General features: G+C 36.6%; 1 protein-coding gene, 1 long non-coding RNA gene and 2 pseudogenes across 2 annotated transcripts; 3 read left to right on the forward strand and 1 right to left on the reverse strand.

The window, feature by feature from the left end:
- Positions 1 to 1,959: 1,959 nt before the first annotated feature.
- On the reverse strand, positions 1,960 to 9,109 carry LOC108822741 (serine/threonine-protein kinase TIO). The gene is made up of 23 exons (XM_018595898.2): positions 8,924 to 9,109; positions 8,574 to 8,687; positions 8,414 to 8,488; positions 8,242 to 8,334; positions 8,088 to 8,162; positions 7,900 to 7,992; positions 7,531 to 7,594; positions 7,367 to 7,451; positions 7,141 to 7,213; positions 7,006 to 7,074; positions 6,822 to 6,902; positions 6,594 to 6,663; positions 6,358 to 6,510; positions 6,020 to 6,158; positions 5,692 to 5,863; positions 5,489 to 5,590; positions 4,915 to 5,412; positions 3,656 to 4,804; positions 3,186 to 3,419; positions 2,911 to 3,054; positions 2,745 to 2,825; positions 2,468 to 2,656; positions 1,960 to 2,296 (listed from the first exon to the last, which is right to left on the reverse strand). The coding sequence occupies exons 2-23, from the start codon at positions 8,661 to 8,663 to the stop codon at positions 2,042 to 2,044; spliced, it is 3,984 nt and encodes a 1,327-aa protein (XP_018451400.2). The 5' UTR covers positions 8,664 to 8,687; positions 8,924 to 9,109; the 3' UTR covers positions 1,960 to 2,041.
- Positions 9,110 to 11,885: 2,776 nt separating this feature from the next.
- On the forward strand, positions 11,886 to 13,140 carry LOC130498409 (uncharacterized). Its single transcript, XR_008937304.1, has 4 exons — positions 11,886 to 12,168; positions 12,287 to 12,340; positions 12,472 to 12,577; positions 12,898 to 13,140. It is a non-coding gene; the product is annotated as an uncharacterized LOC130498409 (long non-coding RNA).
- A 155-nt stretch (positions 13,141 to 13,295) lies between these two features.
- LOC130499122 (GCN5-related N-acetyltransferase 4, chloroplastic-like) lies at positions 13,296 to 14,943 on the forward strand (annotated as a pseudogene).
- A 218-nt stretch (positions 14,944 to 15,161) lies between these two features.
- LOC108834052 (alanine--tRNA ligase-like) lies at positions 15,162 to 21,896 on the forward strand (annotated as a pseudogene).
- The last annotated feature ends 216 nt before the right edge of the window (positions 21,897 to 22,112 follow it).

Here is a 22,112-nt window from a genome sequence, read left to right on the forward strand (position 1 = left end):
ATCCAAACCGAGACTCGTGGATCCCCATAAAAAAGATCCAATAAATATTTTAGCATAGACTCGGATCTGAACCTGTATTTTCGGATCCGTTCTAGTTTGGTTCTTCGGGTCCGGTAAAATGTTAGACCTATATTAGATCTTGATCTGTGCTTGAAGCGCATATATAGTGTTGTTTTGTATTTTTTTCTGTAAATATGTCTGAAATTAATTATTACTATTTTATTATTAACTTTCTAATCATAAATTTATGAATACAAATTGAAGATTTATTTTAAAATTTAAATATACTAATTTTTTAGTTTATTAAAAATATTGCAATACAAACTATAAATAATATACATATATATATATATATATATATATATACATACAGTTATGCTAAATTATAACACATACCATAAAACCATAATTTTATATAAGAATTGTAATACCATATTTTTAGTAAAATAGTCTAAACTGGCCTAACTATATAATCCTAACAACCGTTAGTTACTTTATAAAGTTAAAGTTACATATGTATGCAGTTAGTACATACGTATGCAGTTATCGGCAGGGTTGGTTCCCGATTAATGTGGGGAAAAGGAGGTGGTTATGTTGATATATAAAATGTAAAAATAGAGAAATAATCAAAGGTAAGCATCGTGGATTCAGATAGATGGACATAACCTGATATTAATTGGTCATGCTGAAGAATTAATAGAATAGATGTTAACAAATATGATACAAATTAAAATATAAATAAAATTTTAACATAAAAATATTATAAATATAAATTAGCTTCTTCTTTTTTTCCGTCAAAGTTATTAATTAAGGGATTAAGCCCAGAAGTCCAAAGCTCAAAAAGAGCATACAAAAGCCCATAAAGCAGGCAACATAAAGAAATTTTTAATGGGCCATAACCCGCAAAGCCCAAACAAGAACGAAAACCCTAGACTGAAGACACACTTCGAAACACCCGTCTACCCCCTCAACCGCCGCAGGACACGTGTCGCACTCTCATCGCATGGAGCTACACGACGCACGGCCACCGCGCCTTCATCACTTCGAGTTAACTCTGGAGGCAATCCCCGTCATTTCACCGGGAGACGTCCAAACCCACCATACCCATCGTCGATTCCAGCGTTTTTTTTCAAGCGGAGAGCATCACCGGAAAACCGTCCAGAGATCTCATCCGGAAGAATCGCCGGAATCGCCATCTTCATCACCTTGGCTTCTTTCACCAGAGAGCGTCACCGACACCGTCGGGATCTCATCCCCAAGCGAAACCCTTACACAGCTAGAGCCACCAATCGGACAGTCTGAGTGGCCAAGATACCAGATCTACCGTCAAAGCGCCAAAACCTAACGACGTCGCCTAAAACCAACCGCTTACCTCAATATAGATGGTACAACGACGGAAACAGAGCCGACTGCCCACCGAAGAGAAGATGCGACGCCGTAAACTAGATAAACCGCAAAGAAAAACAAGAAAAACAAAACGGAGAAGAAAGCAAGAAAACCTGACCGACGGTGGCTATGGGAACTCACGTCGTCGGCCGGTGACAAGAAACGTGACTGCGAGCTCTAGAGAGTTCTAGAGCGAAGTCAGAGCTTCTCTCTCTTAAGGGTTCTTTTTTCAACCAGGTCTCCAAAAATTAGCTTTATATTTATGTAGATGATTTTTTAAAATAGTTTTAGTGCTTTTTATCGGTTTAATAACTTTGAAATACAATCCAACTACGTGATTTTGGTTCATGGTCTAACCAGATGCTATTACTTATTAGACCCAGTTCACTTATATATCTGGTTCTTGGTCAAAACCAATCCAACTATTGATGATTGATCCAGTTTGAAAAACACTAGTTCTACAGTTCTACTTCAAATGTTTGTAATTTATTATTTCTAATCTTAACTTAATATTTTTTGGATCGTTCTTAGTTGATGCGATCTTGGTTTACGATCGTTTGCGCATTTTTCATCGATTTCAAACGTAATAACAATACTGCAAAGTAGTGAAACAGTGATGTGACATAATGGATTTACAGGGACGTCTCGTTTCTTCTTAAGAACCACCACCACCAACTTTGGCGACAATAACTGAAGCGTAGTGAGCAATATTAGTCTCAGGGGAATGTTTAAGCCTCGCGATGACCGGGAACAACTCCGATGACTTCACGAACTGTCTGCAAATCTGGTGGTTCGAACACATTTTAGCCAGCGAGAAGAGTGCTATCTTCAGTGGTGACTCAGTTGCTGTCTCTTTCTTGCTTGGGTTCAGGGCAGTAGCCGAGCAGTCCGCGACCAACTTCAGTAATGTCTGCATCACGAAAACCCCCACAACATAAGCAAAATTAGACATCAGTTTCTTGCCTGAGGAGAATATATGAACACAAAAATCTCCTTGAACTTAATATGAAATAACGTTTAGATGGAGACGAAATCATTAAAATTCGTGATTGACTTGACACGGATGTAGTAGATACTTAACCTGTAAAGCTCCTTTAGAGACTATATCTTCACAAAGCTTGTTGGAGTTTCGGACAAGGTTGCTCAATGCACCAGCAGCGTTCGCTTTCGTCTTGTCTTCTTCGGCTGAGGTCAAAACATTTGCTAGCTGCGTTATAGATCGTCTTAGTTCTTCGTATAGCTTGTCACTATGGTAAGCAGCGTTCCCAATCTACAAAAATAAAATTTCAAGGACCTCTTTCAAAAATTTGATCAAAATATTATGTGAAATGTTTGTTAGTTTATAGATATGAGTTTACAGCAAAGCAGGCGAATTTCTGTGTTCGTTTGTCAGGATCAGCGCATCGATCAATGAGGAGACCGATGATTTGATGTTCCGCCTACAAGATAATAAACACGCAGACAATGTAAGAAGGAACACTCTGTTTTCAAAACATTAAGATAGCTCAAAGTGTAGTTACTTACGAGAGAACTATAGAAATATTCATTGTGTCTGCACATGTTACCAAGAGCGCTACAAGCTTTTGCGCGTATATTTGGATCCGGATGAGTCAGAAACTCCTTTAGAGGCTGCAAAACAGAAGCCTCACCGACGTATTTGTAGAAAGCCTACAGGGTTGTTGACAATACCAACAAGTTAGATAGGAGCGTTTGTAATTTAACTATCCTATGTGTTGTGTCTAAGCAAATACTAGAATGCATATGTGTTTATTTCGGTTTTATGAATTTATAAACATTACCTTATCCATCCTCGATAGATCAGATATGATCATCAGAACATCAAGTATGACTTCTCTTGGACTTGAATTGTTGAGTAATTTTTTCATTCTGTTAGGATCCAACAGACCTTTGCTAACCAGCTCTACCGCAAGACGTGGACGGCCCACCATTTTGGCAAGAAAAGCAACAGGCCTTACTAAATCTTTTAGGTCCAAGTGTTCCAAGCAACGAAGAATTAAACTGGGCACTCCCACCTGAAAGTTCAATCCAAAAGAGATTAACCAAACAGAATACTGAGTGAAGAAGTGAAACCGAACTACTAGTCACAGTTACTATTTACAAAAATTACTAATTGATGCACGTCCTCCATTCCATAGACATAATAAGCGTGTGTCAAACTTATGCTCTATTACGTGATTTCAGCTCATGAATCATGAAGAAGCAAATAAAAATGTATATATAATCAAAGAAACAGAATCGAATAACTAACCTCCACGAGGACTTTTATGTATTTATCCATATCCTCTTCTATAGCTTTTAGCAGATCTCTATCTTCGATGCACACTCTCACGCCAGGAGAGCCCACGTTGAGAATGAATCCACTATTCACAGAAGCTGTTGCAGATAACGGACCTGGTTGACTTTGTAGAGCAACAAAAGGAAACGCAAGCAGATCAATTATCACATTTATCGTCTCTCTGGCTCCATCTTTTCCTCCCCCTGGACCTCCCCAGCTCTTTACTAGCTTGATATGAGCATCAGACATTAAATAAGAAACCAGTTTCATGTTTTCGGTCTTCAATAGAACTTGACGGAAAGTTAAAGTGCCGCCCGAAAGACAGTGGCAAATAGACGAAACTGCCCATATAACGCCCATAGGAGACAAGCCAATCCGATTGGGAGTGTTCTTGATGTCATCTGGCGAAGCATTTGAAAGTCTGCCAGCTAACAGATTCATAAGAAGCAATGGTGTACCACTAGCAATAAGCTGCTGAACTGTTAAAGGTCCTCCCCACTTCAATCTGGATTCTAATAAACCAATGCATCCATCTAGAAGTCCATGCCATTTGGTAAGATTAGGCTTGGCAGAAGGAGATATGACTTCACCTTCATTACTTGGCATCGGCCTTAGATGATAACACAGCTTAGTAGCTCGAGGAATCAGAGGCACTGCCATCTCAGAGACAGAAGATTCCGCAGAAGATCCTTTTTCAAGAGAGAGGATAGATGCAAGAGCAAGCATAGCTGATGCAGAGTGATTCTGAAGGGAGGCTTCGATTTTGTCCTCTGAGGCAATATGATTGGCTATGGCAGAAAGACGATGTAGATGCTTCTTTGGAGAAGTTGTCAGCATCAACAAAGCAGAATTTCTCCCACTTACATTCAAACATTGGGCAACTGTTGCCAACAGAAGGCATGAATGGAACACCAGATTGTTTAGTCTGCCCTTGATGTTATTTGTTTCTCCGGTTTGTTGGTCCTTGATCGCTGATGTTGCATAAGATAGTATAGAAAATATTTCTGAAATAACAGTACCATCCTCTCCACCACTGACTACGGTAGCAATAGGCAGTGAACTGGGAAGACCACAAAGCACGCTAGGCATAAGTCCGTTGTGAAGGCAGCATCTTGACAAAAGCTGATGCATCACAGGAGTTTCCAGTTAAGTTTCAAGAAGGGAAAAAGAAACAAGCTATGAAATTTGTAAGTCTACGAAACCAAATAAGGAGGGGAGCATCGCATGATCACCTGGATTGCAGAAATCAATGGAGCCTCCGTTCGTTGGTGGAGGCAATGGCTGACAGCAATTTGCACATGCTTTGATCGGAGATATGTTCTTGTCACTGTATCGACAAGTTTCTCAGATAACGGACCCCACTCACAGTTCCTTTGGTCAAGCTGAGAGAGACGATGGCTCTGCAAGGCATCGAGAGGAAATATGTAGGCATTGTCATTCTTGAAGAATGTTTCTGAAGCATCTATGAGAATCCATATTGCTCTACAAGCTTCGCAGGCTGCTGCTAACATCTGTGAAGAGCCAGAAGCTAAACTCGATCCAGACGAAGCCAAACATAGACACAAATGATCAACTATGCGGGACATGTTAGCATGCTCCAAAATCTGTTGCGAAGTAGAATCAGGAGTTGAAGTCTTTAGATTTTCTGCAACTCGAGACAACATCGTTCCGATGCAACAACACGCCTCATATAAAATTCTACCAGTTCCCTCTTCTTCCCATCCGACAACCTACATAGACATAAAGTAATAAATAAGTACAGTTGGTTTGTTCTCAAAAGAACCTCTGCACCAAAAGAAAGGTCACCTGTACGAAAATTTCCACTAATTTGGTCCAGTGCCTGATGTAGGAACTATGTATGCTACTGCCTTCAATATGTCCTACCAAGTTTTTAGTGACTGAAAGACTCTGATAAAGAAACAAGGAAGGTTACAAATCATCTATGACTGTTCAATAAAGTAGAAAATCTAATCAAACACATGGAAGAAGTTTTGCTCAAGAGAATTCACCTTTGGTATTATGTTGTTGAACTCGGATGATTTCATCCCAACAAGAGCGTCAGTAAAATCTAGCAGTGCACATGTTATTTTGTCAGTCAGTCCAACCGAAACTATGGCGCGAGCTGCAACCAGATTAGAAATGATCCTGAGGGACTGAACAGAACAAGCAACATCTTTATCCCTGCACACCCATGAAGACAATGCGAATATCATAAATTTACAACATATTACTGGAAGAGAGTAAAAGATCATAAGACCATTTGAAACTTTGTTTTACGTAGAATACCTATTTATGTTTTATTATGATCCGGTAGGTTAAAAGAACAACACAAATTACCTTTTAAACAGTTGCGTGGATTTTGAACATCTTTCCAGTGACAGCAAAAGAACATCCACTGCTTTATCATCTTCACCAATAACTTTTGCACCTTTAGCAGTGCGGGATGTATTTTCCAGTTTGTCTAATGTTGCATCACCTGAAACGAGAAAAACAACACAGGCATGTTAGATATTCCGGAAGAAGGTTAAAGTCTATGAAAGCCAAGTTACAAAAAAAAAAAAGATTAAAGTCCTTTCACATATATCATGAACTGGGTTTATATTTAATATGTGCCGAAAGTAAAATCTATAAAAAAAAGTAGGATGAAGAGATTTACAAATAAAATCTCTCGTTACCTGCACTTTTGATATCCTCTTGGGTTGGGAATCCGAGAAAGTCCTCAGGAGATGGAGAAAGTACTTCGACAGCAGTCTTCATATCTGACTGAACGTCAGCTAGAGTTCCTGGAGGAGAGGCGTCTTTAACCGGGGTCGCATTTTCACATTTTTCTGTGTCACATTAACACTACAAAATTAATAAAGGAGAAAAATAATTAAGAGATGATTTAACCACAGACTGAAGTTAGTCAAACCGTTTCTCTGTTGCCCTCCATTTCCTTGTCTCCAAGTTGCCTTATGGTCAACTACTGCTGTATGCATTTCCTGAATACGAGTTCCAAAATATTCTTAGTGAGCTATTATTCCAACAATCTTTTTCAATTTACAAATCGTTTTATTGAATGAAAAGGACAATTTCAACAAAATTCTGTGTACATAAGACACAAGCTGCAAACTGTAAGTCATCAATAGTAGATTGTTACCCTGGCTTCCGCTTCCTCTAGTGATTCTTTAACGAAGGGGTGCTGAAGAAGAGCAGGCCAGGTTAATCGACTTTGGGGCACCTGTTTTGCAATGTACAATATACAAACGTTTTAGCCCTTTCCAAGATAAGTCTGACGAATATCAATACATGGTAAAAATAGCTTGGAACAATAGAAACTTCACCTTGTTGAGCAATCCCTTCAAAAAGCTTTTGAAATTATAACTCATTTCATCAGGATATTTGACGGGATCCTTTAAGATTCACTAAAATGTTAGCTCAAACATTTAGCATAGAAGATGGACAAGAATATTATATACCTTAACAATGTGACGGATGAGAGCGTACACAGAATTAGTGTAGAAGGGAGGTTGACCGACATATAATTCATACCTAATGTATCACAAGCGACTATTTAGAACCATCCCAAGTGTGGTATTATGTACATAACGCAAAAATGAAAAACTATGAAAGAAAAGCCATCAAAATCATCACATTAATATGTGCAGTGGAAGTGGGACAAGTAAAATGAGTTTCTCCACTTACAATATAACACCAAGAGACCACAGGTCAGCGGTATGATTGTATGGCTGTTCTCTCACAAGCTCCGGCGCCATGTACAATGGAGTGCCTGAAGTAAACAAGGCACGACTTATTGAGTTATCTATTCGTTCATAGCCATAGGCCTTATGAAAATAAAAGATGTTAACCTTTTATAGATCGCAAAACTACAGTGTTGGCAGACATAGCTCGAGCGAAACCAAAATCACATAGCTGAAAAATTCAAAGGGTAGACAGTTAAAAAGTATGCCTACGAAAATTGATATAGAAGAAAAGAACATAACAAGCTGCATTGGAATGTATAATAAAAGCTACTTTTGTTGCTACTTGTAATTAGCTAAGTATATGAGATTTCAGGCTATCCGTTTCCTCTTCTTGTAGTGCAAATTTACATAATAAACTTACTTTTCTTCAACAAGCATTAGACTGAAAGTTCTAAGGGTCATATATTATTTTCAAGAGGTAGAAGAAACTTGTATAAAAACATGCTGGAAGCAGAAAAAGGAAGGTTAGATTACCTTAACCACTGACCCAGGACCAATAAGAATGTTTTGTGGCTTCATGTCACGGTGGATAATACGGTTCGAATGCAAGTAATGCAATGCTTTCACCTGGGGGTTTGAGAAGTTTGGACATTGGTCTTATTAAATCACAAAAGAAGGAATTTAAATGTAGTAACAAGAGCCAAATTGGCAAAATGCGTTACCAGCTGCTTAGCGATTGCTTGAACTTGCTCTTCCGGAAGGCACTTGTCATCTTCAAGAACCTCAAACAGTTCACCCTATGAAAGGTGTTCCATCATGATTAGTATATTTATTTACAATTCTTTAAGAAGCCACAGGGAGGAGGAGAAGATTTACTTGGGCAAACTCAGTGACAACACAGAACTCTCGTGCGTTTTCAAAGGAGTCGAGCATTTCAATAATGTTCTCATGCTTGAGCTTCCGCAATATCTGAAAATTACACATTAAAAAAGTATGGTTATTATATTAGGGAACACCACGTGGATGCGAAGCGTGGAAGTTTCTAAACCTCGATTTCTTGTCTTAGACTATGTATATCTTTGTCACTCTTCCCTTGTTTCATGATGAACTTCATCGCCACCGTCTGATTTAAATAAAATTCATCAAAGTAAGATTTGTAATCAATCAATACAGATTAAACGAACGAACAAGATCATTTAGCAATATACCTGGCCGGTATACTTTCGTCTTCCTTTGTAGACTCTCCCGAACGAGCCTTCACCAACGAGCTCAATCACATGATAATCCTCAACGCCCATACTTGAGCACGATTGTCTTTTAATCTGCCGTATAAAGCAGCAACGTATTAGCTTTCTTTAATGCAAACAAAAATTGAGAGTCTAGGTCTAGTTCAATCAGAAAGCTTCGAAAGGATCTTTTGCGTTCCGATTTAGCTAACAATCGCGAATTAACTAAGCTAGAAGTAGAGATCTTAAATATGATTGGCGAAAATATCAGAATAATCGGGGGAATCGAAGATTTTAAAGCGAAGTAGAGGCGGATATAGAACCGACCGTACCTCGCGAAGATGCGTAGAGTAGAGGAAGGCGTGGCCGGCGGAGATTGAAGAAGAAGTTGAGACGCTACCGATGCAGAACGGCTGTGAAACGAAGAAGAGAGATCCGTTGGATCGATGTTTAGAGAGAGAGAGAGAGAGAGTGTTTGGGATTTTCTCGGAAACTTTTGAAATTCAAAAAGAGGGAAGAAGATATCTCAGACTATAAAAAAACCATAACTCACTTTTTCTGCTTTATTAATATTTTTTTGAACGGACATGAAACAAATGAAAAAAAAAAGTACAAACCCAAAATGGTTTTAGTTAAGATGGGCCGGGCCTAGTACATCAACTAAGAACCTTCAAAGTGGAAACTCAAATTAGTACCAGTCCTCCGAAGAAAATTTGTTGGAGTTGAGTTTTTTTTTTCTTTTTTTTTTTTTTTACAAGCAAATGCTCACAGTTAAGTTTACAAAAAGCATTAGTATCCGTTATTATAAGTTTTATATTCGTTGTTATCCAATCATCATTTATCACATAAGCATTTACAAAAATATTTACAAGATGTTTATGCTCTACAAATATTTCTTGTTCAATGCTCTCGTGGTAGAACATTTGCAATTAGAATATATATAAATTTAAAAATAATTATAGATGATTAATTTATTTATATTTAATAATATAAAAATTATGTTTGTAATAATATAAGTTGATTTTTTTTAAAGAACAATATTTCACCTTTGAATATAATATAATATAATTTATATAATCACACATATCATTAATTATTTTTAATAACAAAACATAACATGATATATATTTATATTATATATTATAAAATAAACATATCTATATTATTTAGATTAAGTTATATCTCATATTTTAATTTTTATGATAAATTATATATGAATCATTTACTGTTCTACCAATAAATAAATAATGATAATTTATATATAAATTATATATAATTTATTTATTTTATTTAGTAATATCAAAAAATATTTTTATATCCAGAAGTAAATTTTATATATTTTAAAATAATTTTAAATTTTCTTTAAATAATAATATTTCACATTTAAAATTTAATGTAAGTTATATAATCAAACAAGATTCATTATTATGAATAACAAATATATTATAGTTTAATATATATATTATCTTAAATAAATATATTATTTTCTAAATTTTATGATAATTTTAAAATTGCATATTACTAATATTCTACTAAACACTTTATTAAAAACTTTAATGAAAGCATACTGCTACTGCTTTAGTATCTGTCGTACCAATCGAAACCTAGTAACTTAACTTTTTAGTATATAGAGAAACTTCTAAGTATCATATAAGCAAGGAAATTAAAGAAACTATCTTTAAATAATCTAATGTACAATTAGTGACCAAAATACTTTTAATGAAATATCTTGAAATAATTTTTAGTTTAGTGTTTTTTTTTTGTAAATCACATTTTAACTAAATTTTAGTTATGTATTGTACTTTGTTTTTTATACTATATTTTTTATTTTCAGCCAATTGGATATTAAGATAGTGATTCAACATTTACGATAATGATACTTTCATTACGAAATTTCAGTAATAATATTTCATAAATAAGGAAAAAGAAAATAATATTTGTGTGTAATTTATCTAGTTTTAGAATGGTCCTCCGCGTTTTTATCACTTCATATATTGTATTGTCAAACATAAAAAGACGTATGTTAAAAATATGTGATTTTTCTGTTCCACCCATTTCTGGAACAATTCGTTCGCCGTTCCTTCTTTCGCATGATCCAAACATTTGGTCGGTTGTTCACAGGATTCCCAAAGCCCTCATTTGACCGCTAAAATTGGGATCTTTCTTCTCTGCGACTTGAATTATGTGTGTCTGTCAGAAGTTCTCCTCCTCCTGTAAGAGTACATCCTCATGCAAGAGTACATGAAATGGAAACATCTCCATTAGTTTATATATATATATATAACTTAAGAGAGATTGAAAAGTATTGTACTACGCATGCACTATGTATTTTCACAAATGAATAAATTGAATAAGATTATGCAGTGTTGAAGTTTTATGAAGAAGTATAAAATAACTTTTTGTTTCTAAAACTAGTTTTTTCTTAGTTTTAGAAAATCTATTTGTTCAATCATGTTTTCCACAAATCACATAATTGACAAAATGAAGTAAGGTGAAATTTTTTGATGGTTCTCCACATTTTTTTTATCATGTCATACATTTTTATTGTTAAGTCTTACGTTAATACATTTTTAAAATTTTATATTATTGAATGGCTAACATTAACTCAACAACTCCATAACATATTACTTAACAACCTCGTAAAGAGTTTAATATTCTCTAATAAAAACTTAATCTAGTCACTTGCTGCAAAAAAAAACAGAATGTTTAAGCAAAAAAAAAGTTAAATATTCTCTAGTTGGAAATAAAATCATCAAACTATGTTATTTTTAGACTAAGGGTAGTTCATGAAATTTCTGTTAAATATGATAAAGTTAATCCAATCACTTGTTACCTGATATGTTGTTCTTGAATGTTTCTACAACTGATTAATGATACATAACATAATTACTGAATCAAAAATAATAAAAACTTTTTTTCATAATTTTACACCTTATAGGTAACATTTTCAATGGTGAAACCATTTCCCAATTTAACTTTCCAAATATTTTACCGCAAGAGAATCAAAACATATTTACTTCAAATAATTTACTTTTACTGTTTGACCTTAAAATAATACTAAGGGCATCCGCAACGCTGGATGGTAAGGCATTTCTTAGCTCTAATTCTTAGACAAACTGATTAAAAAAAATATAATATTCGTGTAACTTAAGAATCAATCCTTAATTAAGAATATTAAGAGCATCATTAACCGGGGCGCTTAACCAAAGTGCTTAGATTAATTTTGATTAAAAAAATAAGAAAATGAAGTTTAAAGAGAAAAGTCGACGCTTAATTAAGCCACAGAAACAACGACGCTTAGGGACACGCGTCATAACGACGATGTCTCTCTCTCTCTCATCTCTTTCTCTCTTTCGTATTCTTTCTCTCATCTCTATCGCTCTCACCAAAGGAAGAAGACGAAGGAGATCGATTTCGAAGGGGGTAGGTGTGTGAGAGGACAGAGAGGGGGATCGATAAGGCGGCAGCCGATGGGGAGCTAAGAGTATTCATCGTCTCTGGCGATAACATCGGCTCTCGTCTTATGTTCTCCCTCAAAAAGCTCTCTCCTTTACTCCTCTGTTTCCATAGTTGGAGGGTAAGCATCTGGGATTGAAGGAAACTGAAATCTCGTATATTTACTTCTAACAAAATTGTTTTTTTATACTGTAAGATTAGTGATGTGAAAATTTGTTTTTTTTTTGTTTCCCATGGAGGATTTGGCTGTAATGGGTTTGTGGGAGCTTTTGCCGCATCTTTATAAGTTCCGTGTGAGATGTTAAACTAAACTATAAGTTCCATGGAGGATTTGTCTGTAATGGATTTTGCTGTAATGGGTTTGTGGGAGCTTTTGCCGCATCTTTTGATTCTTTTATTTACTTCTCTGGTTTTGAGATTGCAGGTGAAGTTGAAGGAGACTATTGATGCTGCAGCTATGTTTAAGCCACACGTTGTTGTGACTGTTGATTGAAAGGGCTTCTCTTTTCGTCTACTTAAAGAGTTGAGAGGTAAACAACACTAAATTATTCTTTTTACGCTTGTAAGAGAGAATCAACGAGGTTTAAGCGAACACGGTCTGTTCAATAATGCTTTGCAATGAATTGTCTCTCTTATCATATCAGTATTAGAAAAACACGATTTGTTGAATTTTAACAAGTTTTACTCATGGTAAGCTTAATCCGACCGTAGTCTCTAGTATAATGCCCTTGTTGAAATCAAAATAATCAGCTTATTGTAAACATGATAATTAAAATATGTAATAACATGTGACTGTTCTCGTTTTCTTCGTCTCAAGTTTTTTCAAAACTGATTCATCTTCGTGTTTCAGGGCAAGACAGAATTAAAGAATGGAGCATTGGGAGTTTTCTTGTGTCACGGAGTGGAGGAAGTCTTGTAGTTTTCTGTCTTGTTGTCTTGTAGCATTGGGAGTAAACTAATAGTTTTCTGTCGTGGAGGAAGTCTTGTAGTTTCCAGTCACGTTTGATCACACACATATTCTCTCATTCTCAACCAACTGAGATCATCTTGTTTAAACATGTTTTTCATAAAATGTTTAATTCTTTTTTAAGAACTCTAAACTAAGCGACTTGCATTGGAGGTGGTAAATTTTAAAATCTCTTAGCTATGTCTCTTAACTCACTTTACTACTTAAAAACTATTAAAAAAATAGCTAAGCCACTCTAATAAGAGCTTTGGGATAATGATGCTCTAAGGACTAAGTCCTTAATGTGTTGGCAGCGTCTGATTGGTGAGGCGGAAGGTTGTGTTAAAAAAAAATCATTCAGGCTGGCGATGAAAAAAAAATCTGTATGGTGAAACGAAGGCGATCCCGACTCTTCTCCAGACTCCTCCGGCGTCTGCTTCCTCAACTCCCCAAAGCCCCAAATCGGAATCCGCCATTCTTCTCCCGACTCCTCCCTCTCTTTCAAGAGATTAATTCCCATCGCCACCCTCTCCACCTCTTCTCCCACCCTCGGTCTCGCCGATACGTTCACTCAGCTCAAAAAACAAGGCAAAGTAAGTTCCTGTCTGAAATCCCAATCCTAGTGATAGCATATGGTAATGATGAGCCTTGGCTATTATTCACCGTTAGGCTTTGAGAATCAGTTGTAGAGAAATCTAAGATTTAAGATTCAGTTCTTAAACCATTGAAAGTAGAGACAACTTTGTGATGTTAACTGCTTCATTGCTTTGATTCATCAGGGGGATGATAAAGTTGTTACCTTTATGTGTTTTAGTCAAAAAAAATACTTAAATTTTAACCATTCAATTAGAGGACTGGGTGATGTTACTGATGTTTTGATTCATCAGTGGATGATAAAGTTGTTCTCTTTATAGATATGTTTGTATGGTTTTTTTTTTATTAGGACTAAAGGCTTGAGTTTTGATGAGAGACAAGACATGTTTTGGTTCATCAAAGTTGTTTCTCTTTGTGTGTGTGCGTGTTTTTGTATCTAGGAGTATGCAAGGCAAGTCAAATTGCTGATCTTTTCCCAGCGGTTTCACCTGAGATCGTTGTAAGGGAAGCGAGGTTAGAGGACTGCTGGGAAATGGCAGAGACTCACTGCTGATAATGGGGTTCTCTGTTCCACCAGGGTGCCAGAGGGTCTGTTTAGTCGCTATGATAGGTAGCTCGGCAGATGAACCCATCTGCATCGGTAGCCAAGATTTCAAGATTGGTGCTTTTGATGCAAAGATTAGTCTTAACAAAGGCGCTATGTAGCTGGGATATTAACTGTTGATACCGTCACTGATTATCTTCCAAGGAAAGGACCTCTCTGTCAGAGAAGGTTTGTTTGCTTTCTCTTCTCATATGCCTCTCTGTTCTTGAAGACTAAGGACTATTTGTTTTTTTTTTTTTGGTTTCAGGACGGGGATTGCTTACATATCAAACGTGGCGGTACGAGAGAGTTTCAGGCGCAAGGGGATAGCAAAGAGACTCGTATGGAAAGCAGAGGCTTTACCTCAAAGTGGTCTGTTACTTACCCTTTGGGTGGGGGCTGAGGATCTGCATTGGTCAGAACTTCTCTATGCTGGAGACAAAGATGGCAATGTCATTGATTCTACAAAAGTTCTCCTTTGAGCTCTCTCCTTCTTATGTTCATGCGCCTCAGATGGTCATGATCACTCGTCCTCAATTCAGAGCCCATCTCATCCTCCACAAGCTCTGATTATTTACTGTACTGGTGATGTCATCAAGAATAAAATGTTTTATGGATGCAAAGATGGTACTTGTATATTATTTACTTGAACGTTACTTGACTATTTGTAACTTTGCTGCTCAAAGCTATCAGTTGATGTTATGTTGCCATCATCAAGTTTACGAAGTGTAGAACAACATTTTGAATGGAACACTCTCTTTCAAGAAATTAAATTGTGTTGTTGACTTTATTATCTTTTTGGTGTTCATATAAAAATTCCAAAGTTCTAGGAAAATTATGCATGGATATACACATATATACACATAAAAATTCCAAAGTTCTAAAATCCAATTCAAAAAAAAAAAAAAATTCTAAGAACTCCATGATGAATAACACCATCGAAGATACAGTTATGATTAGAATCCTCAACTATTTAATAAAAAAAAAAAAACAATATTCTAATCCTAAGGACTCCAATGGTGTTACCCACCATTGGAGGTGCTCTAACGGCTCCCATAATATAGGAATAGGATGAGAGGAGAGAGACAAGGGAATGAGATTAAGCAACGCCGTTTTTCATTTCATATCCTCAACCAAACCTCCCTCTAGGGTTTACTCTTCCAATCTCCGTTGCCATTTCCTCACGAACTTCCGCATCTCCTCCTCTTCCGTCGCCGTCATGCCTGGTTCCGATCCATCAGAGATTCAGTGGCCAGCTAGGAGAGTCAGAGACACTTTTTTCGATTTATTCAAGGGGAAATGTCACAAGTTCTGGCCGTCCAGCCCCGTCGTTCCCCACAATGATCCTACTCTTTTCTTCGCTAACGCCGGTACCAAACTCCGATCGCCAATTCGACGAGATTGGAATAGTTAGCTGTGGGATTCAGATTCTATTGAATCAGTATAGGATACTGATTGTATAGCATCGCGATGCATTGATTCTCGATTGTCAGTTGATCGTAATTGATGAGACTTTGTAGGTTGGGAGGTTCATATACTGCTGACTCTTAGCTTTCTTGATATGTCTATTGAATTAGGTTAGTCTCGTAGCGGACACTGCTTGTGGAGTTAAGTTGAGTGGTTTATTCATTGTTCTTGAAGCTTTGGGAGATTTTTATGTACTGGCGATAACTAGAACAAGGAATGACACTGAAAGTTCTCTGTTTTTTTTCTGTTCAAGGAATGAACCAGTACAAACCGATATTTTTGGGGACAGCTGACCCAAATACGGAGCTCAGCAAGCTAACCAGGGCGTGTAACACACAGAAGTGTATTCGAGCTGGTGGGAAGCATAATTATCTAGATGATGTGGGGAAAGATACTTACCATCACACCTTCTTTGAAATGCTTGGTAACTGGTCATTCGGTGATTATTTCAAGAAGGAAGCCATTGAATGGGCTTGGGAGCTTTTAACTAAGGTAACTAGAACAACTGGTATCTTGTTTTGTTATACTCTAGCGTTTAAAGAGTACATCGTCTCTTCCCGCACGTTAGGACATGTATCAACTGGTGTCTTGTTTCTCCTGCGGTTGTACGTCACAGTTTTGTGAAGTGTTTATTTTCTTTTTATTTAGGGTCCTTGTAACAGTATGTCATAGTTTTGTTAAGTGATTCCTCTATTTTCATTTGAGTGATTGAATTTATGCCTCAGGTTTATGGGCTATCAACGGACAGAATTTATGCTACCTATTTTGGCGGTGATGAGAAAGCTGGCCTCCAACCTGATAATGAGGCTCGAGATATATGGTTAAAGTTTCTTCCACCTGGACGTGTGCTACCTGTCGGTTGCAAGGTATGTTTGCTTAACTACTCTTATAAAGAAAATGATTTGATTAAATAAATATGAATAACTTTTCATTTCTTTTTAACCTTTAGATGAACATCAAAACATACATTTTGTTTAATTTAGGTGATTAGAACTTTTAAGAGAAGTCAAAATAATTTTCAGTGGATTCGTGTATTGAAGATAAATAACATTTAATCTGTGATCTATTTTTTCCCTCGCTACTTCCTGATTCTCACTTCCTAAGGTTTATTCAGAACTACGAATGTTTTATTGTATGTTAATGATAACTACTGTCAAGCTTAAGCTTGAATACATTTTTGTGGGAGGAATACGCTATCAAGTTTTGGTGGTTCACAGGCTCCAAAAGCGAGTTTTATGATTTCCAGTAACCTTTATGCCAAATGTAAAACTAAAAAATTTCTATTGCTATCGTTCTTTCATTTAACTTTTAGTGTAACAGTAGGACAACTTTTGGGAAATGGGAGACACAGGTCCGTGTGGACCTTGTACTGAGATACATTATGATCGTGTTGGTAAGATCCAACTTGTTTGGAAATATGGAATCATGTTTTTATTCAGGTACCAGCCCAATTTTCCCTATTTGTAATTTAGTTCCATTTTAACTCTTTGTCTAGGTATCCTAGTTTTTTCTTCAATGAATTTATATATTATGTACTGGAAGTTTATATAACCCCCTTAGTCGCATTGTTCTGGTTTCTTTAGCTTGCTATTATACTCAATTGTTTTTTCTAACGAGGCCTGTTATGTATCATTTCAAAATAGTTTCAACAGAGAAAGTGACGGTTCTCTAAAACCTCTGCCTGCTAAGCATGTCGATTACCGGAATGGGGTTTGAGAGATTAACTTCTGTTCTTCAGAACAAAATGAGCAACTACGATACAGATGTGTTCATGACTATCTTTGATGATATCCAAAAGGTAATTTGTGTAACCTTCTGTTGAAGTTTTATGACATTCTATTCATAAATCGAGTTACTATTTTGTAGCTCCTCTTAGGGATGTTTTTCTTGTCTTATCTAGTACTATCATCGTTTTAGTTTATCTATTGTCAAGTGGATTATGGTTCTTGGTAATTTTAGGACGATCTTTACCTATCTGATGTATGAGAGGTTACAGGTATTCACCTTTTATGTGACACTGTCAATTGTTTTCAATGTTTCTGATTTAGTGAATTGGGGTATAAATATAATGATCGAGGTGTCATAAAATGGATACGTGGAGATGTTTTTCTTGTTAGTTGTGTAGTTTTTCATGTATTTTCTGACAGAGAATAAAATAGAGTTCGGATTGGTACAATATGCTCATACTTTACGTGTTAATTTTATTTCACCCGGAATCTATTAGAGTATTCCTAAGGTTTTATTATTTCTTGTAATTTAACAAATACAATATGCCATACACTCTCTTGTAGGTAATGAGGGCCGCAAGTACGCTCTGCGACGTATTCTTCGTCGAGCAGTTCGTTACGGAAAGGAGATCCTAAAAGCAGATGAAGGATTTTTCAATGGGTAGGTAGGAAACTACGGTCAACTGTCATTGCATGCCTTGTGTCAATATTATTTCTTTTGCTGCTAGATCATGTTTCTTTTATTCTTGCCTCTGCAAATACAACATATGTTTATGCGCCTGAGCTTTGTATGTGTTTGATACGAATCAGTTTGCTCTTTTCACCTACAGACTTGCCAGTTCTGTTATTCGAGTGATGGGTGATACCTTTACGGAGTTGAAGGAACATGAGCAAAAAATCACTGAGATAATAAAGGAAGAGGAAGCAAGCTTTTGCAAGACCTTGGCAAAGGTGAGAGCTGGCTCACCAAGTCGCAGCTTAATATTAGTGACACCTTTTTGTATATATTGTTTCCAATTTTGCCACCATTCTGTTTAAATTATGTTGGTTGGAGTTGGACATAGTTCAGCATACCATAATCTATAGGGAGCCATCTTCTGAAAGATGAATTGCTTTGACATGTTTGTCCTTATATTGTCATTGTTATATAGGTGAGTATATGAACAGTTAGATTATTCTATTTATTTTCGCGTCAGGGAATTGAGAAATTTTGGAAAGCAGGACATGCAGTTCAGGGGAATACACTGAGTGGAGAGGTACATATCTACCTTTGTTATGATGTATATTAGATGTTGCAGTATTTTCATATGTGATATTTGAATTTCCACTCAACTTACTGTCTTTTCTTCTCTTTGTAGGATGCTTTTGTCTTATGGGATACTTTTGGTTTCCCAATAGATTTAACTCAGGTACTTAGATCATTCGTATTTATTTCTGTAAGTTTTTTGCGTCAACTTTTTAACTTTTATTACCGGGCTTCAGTTGATGGCCAAAGAGAAAGAGGATTGCTGGTTGATGTTGATGGCTTCAACAAAGATGGTCGAGGCGAAGGAAAGATCGAGAAGTGCCCAGATAAGGTGCTTCAACTTATTATTTTTACTTTCTTAAAGAGTGTTTGGTGCCAATCTTCCGTGGGACTATAGATGAAGTCTAAATTGACATGATCTATTAACTTGCCCTGTAATGTCAATTTTTCTTAGCAAGCTGGTGGCACCATCGTAATGGATGCTGATGCTACATCAACATTGCACAAAACTGATGTGTTAGCAACATATGATTCTTCTAAATACATTTGGTTCCAGGTTTGTCCTACTTATTCCAGAGTTGTTTATTATGTTAACGTAAATAGAAAGGAGTTAGGGCACAAATTTTTAATTGATCTTTGCTTAAAGTAAGCTTTTATTGAGCAATGATCCTACCTCATTTTGCTACAGGATCACGAGAGTGAAGTAAAGGCGATCTACACGGGCTCTGCTTTCCTGGAAAGTTCAGCTGCTGGCGAGAAAGTTTCTATGCTGAGCAGGGTGGTCAGGTAACCCGTTACATTTGATATGTAATTTAGTGTGCTAATTGGTTCATTTCGGATCATATGACTGGTGGCATGATTGCAGTCTTCATTATGTTTATCTTGGATATGTAGACCTATCATATCAGAGTTGCATAGTTTGACTTTACGTATTGGTTAGCATATAACATGAATAGTTATTTTCGGTTTTGAAAACCATCCTTCATAAAGTCTAGCTTTTGACACAATCCCTAATCCTTATATTATATAAATTGAGTGCCCCTTACATTTTGCTGTGGCCATAGATTTTCGACACGGGACTTATTGAGGGTTCGTTCGGTGCATTCAACGTATGCAATGTTCAAATATTTGGAGGCTTTGTTCTTCATATTGGTTATCTCTCTAAAGAAACTGGAGAGCTATCTGTGGGAGATAAAGTGACTTGCAAGGTACGCTCTGCATCAATACAATTTTGTCTCATTCAGCGTATTTTGTAACACCTAATTTGTTTCCATATCTGTTTTCAATGTGTGTAGGTTGACTATGAGAGACGTAAAATCATTGCTCCTAATCATACTTGTACACATATGCTGAATTTTGCCCTGAAGGTATCGTTTTCTACTATTTTAAGTTACCTAAACGGTATTTTTTAATTGATCTCAAAAGATTCATGTGCCATGAATTCAAGAAGTTCTCGGGGATCATATTGATCAGAAGGGATCAATAGTTCTTCCTGAAAAAACTGCGATTTGATTTCTCCCATGGTATGTTCTTAAACAAGTCGTTTTCATTTTGATATGGATTCTCTTTCATAATTGTCTATTGGGTTCCATAATTTCGAATAGGCAAGCCGGTTGATCCTGAAGATTTGAGAAAGATTGAATCTATAGTGAATAAGCAGATCAAGGATGAATTGGATGTATTTTCCAAGGAATCGGTGCTTTCTGAAGCCAAGCGAATCAAAGGTCTTAGAGGAGTGTTTGGAGAAGTAAGCTGTACACCAGTTCTCGTACATTGCGTTTTTAGTTTGGTTTATATGAATTGTTAAAGCATTTTCTCTTACTTTATTTAGGTCTACCATGTTCCTGTCAGAGTGGGGTCAATTGGGAGACAGGTCGAGGACCTCTTGGCTGATCCTGAAAATGATGAATGGTCATCCCTTTCTTCTGAGTTTTGTGGAGGTTTGTTTCCTTGGACGTTGGCTATTTGGACCTAAAGATTATTTTTCTGATAGAGTATTGAGTAATGAATATTGTATTACTTGTTAGGAACCCACATAACAAACACCCGCGATGCCAAATCGTTTGCTCTCCTAACGGAGGAGGGAATTGCTAAAGGTATTCGTAGGATAACTGCTGTGACTACTGAATGTGCTTTTGATGCATTGAACGAGGCGTCCTCACTTGAAAAAGATGTTGAGGGTTCATCCAAAGCGGAGGGGAGTGCCCTGGAAAAGGTTCTCTCTCTCATCCCTTCACAATTTAAAATCATTACCTGCTCTATTCATGTCAACGTTAATGTTTTCATTTTTGCATCTTCACAGATACTCGCTGCTTTGAAAAGATGGGCAGACTCACCAACTATCCCAGCAGCCAAAAGAGCAGATATAAAGGCCAAGATTGCTCTGCTTCAGGTAAGCTCTTATTAATCTCTTCAAGGAGCAACTTTGTTCCGCCATCTACTTTTGTTAGATTCCCGCTTAGTTCAATTTTCTTCTTTACATTACACAATGAAGCAAGGAAAGCTCAAAAGAAAATAGCTGAGCAAAACCTGAAAAAATCTGTAAAAGTAGCCACAGGGGCAGCAGAGTCTGCTTCATCAGATGGGAAGACATTCTGCATTATCCAGCTCGATGTAGGTCTTGATGCAGCAGCCGTGCGAGAGGCTGTTTCGAAAGTCTTGGAATAGAAGGTAAATCTCAATTTCCTTAAGCATAACTTTTAGTAATATTATTGAAAAAGTTATAATAAAGGGTTTGTTGGTGATTCGTCTTACAGGGAATGTCGATAATGGTGTTCAGCACAGATGAAACGACCAACAAGGAGGTTGTGTGTGAAGGAGTTCCAGACAGATCTGACAAGTTCAAGCAATTAGACGTCACTGAGTGGCTGACAACAGCATTGGGTCCTCTAAAAGGGAGATGCGGAAAAGGGAAGAGCGGTCTCGCATCTGGACAGGTATGTGTCTGGGTTTGGAGATCATGTGCTAATAATGGATCTCAATCTAGTTCCTCTGGAGAAAAAAATATATGGATGTAGGTTGACTCTTGGCATGTTGTTTTGGTTTCAGGGAACGGATGCTTCTCAAGTGAAGGCAGCTTTGGATCTGGCTGCATCGTTTGCATCAATGAAACTCAACTGATTGGTCTAGAAATTATATAAATCTGCGTGTGCAGAACAACCACTTCTCATTTGATATCATTTATACCATTTACGATCTATTTACCGTCTCAGTTCTTGTGACTTTGTGGTGATTACTTCAGTCAAAGTTAGCACAATTGGTGGTATTCTATTCCCCTTTTGAGTCACTCCGATTTCTTTGTTTTAATGGTTAGCTTTCAGAAAAAGTTTATAGACTTGATGGATATAGATTTAAATGAGATTTTAGAATGGTTTAGCTAAAATTACATTAAATCTTTCACTTCTCCTAAAATGATTTTTTAACACTTAAAATCACTTCAAATTTTCTATTCAATATATACTTGTTATTGTTTTAATTTGAAATTTTTGACTGGTTATTAGTT

Source organism: Raphanus sativus, chromosome 8 (genome assembly GCF_000801105.2).
Source record: "Raphanus sativus cultivar WK10039 chromosome 8, ASM80110v3, whole genome shotgun sequence".
Classification (NCBI taxonomy): Eukaryota; Viridiplantae; Streptophyta; class Magnoliopsida; order Brassicales; family Brassicaceae; genus Raphanus; species Raphanus sativus.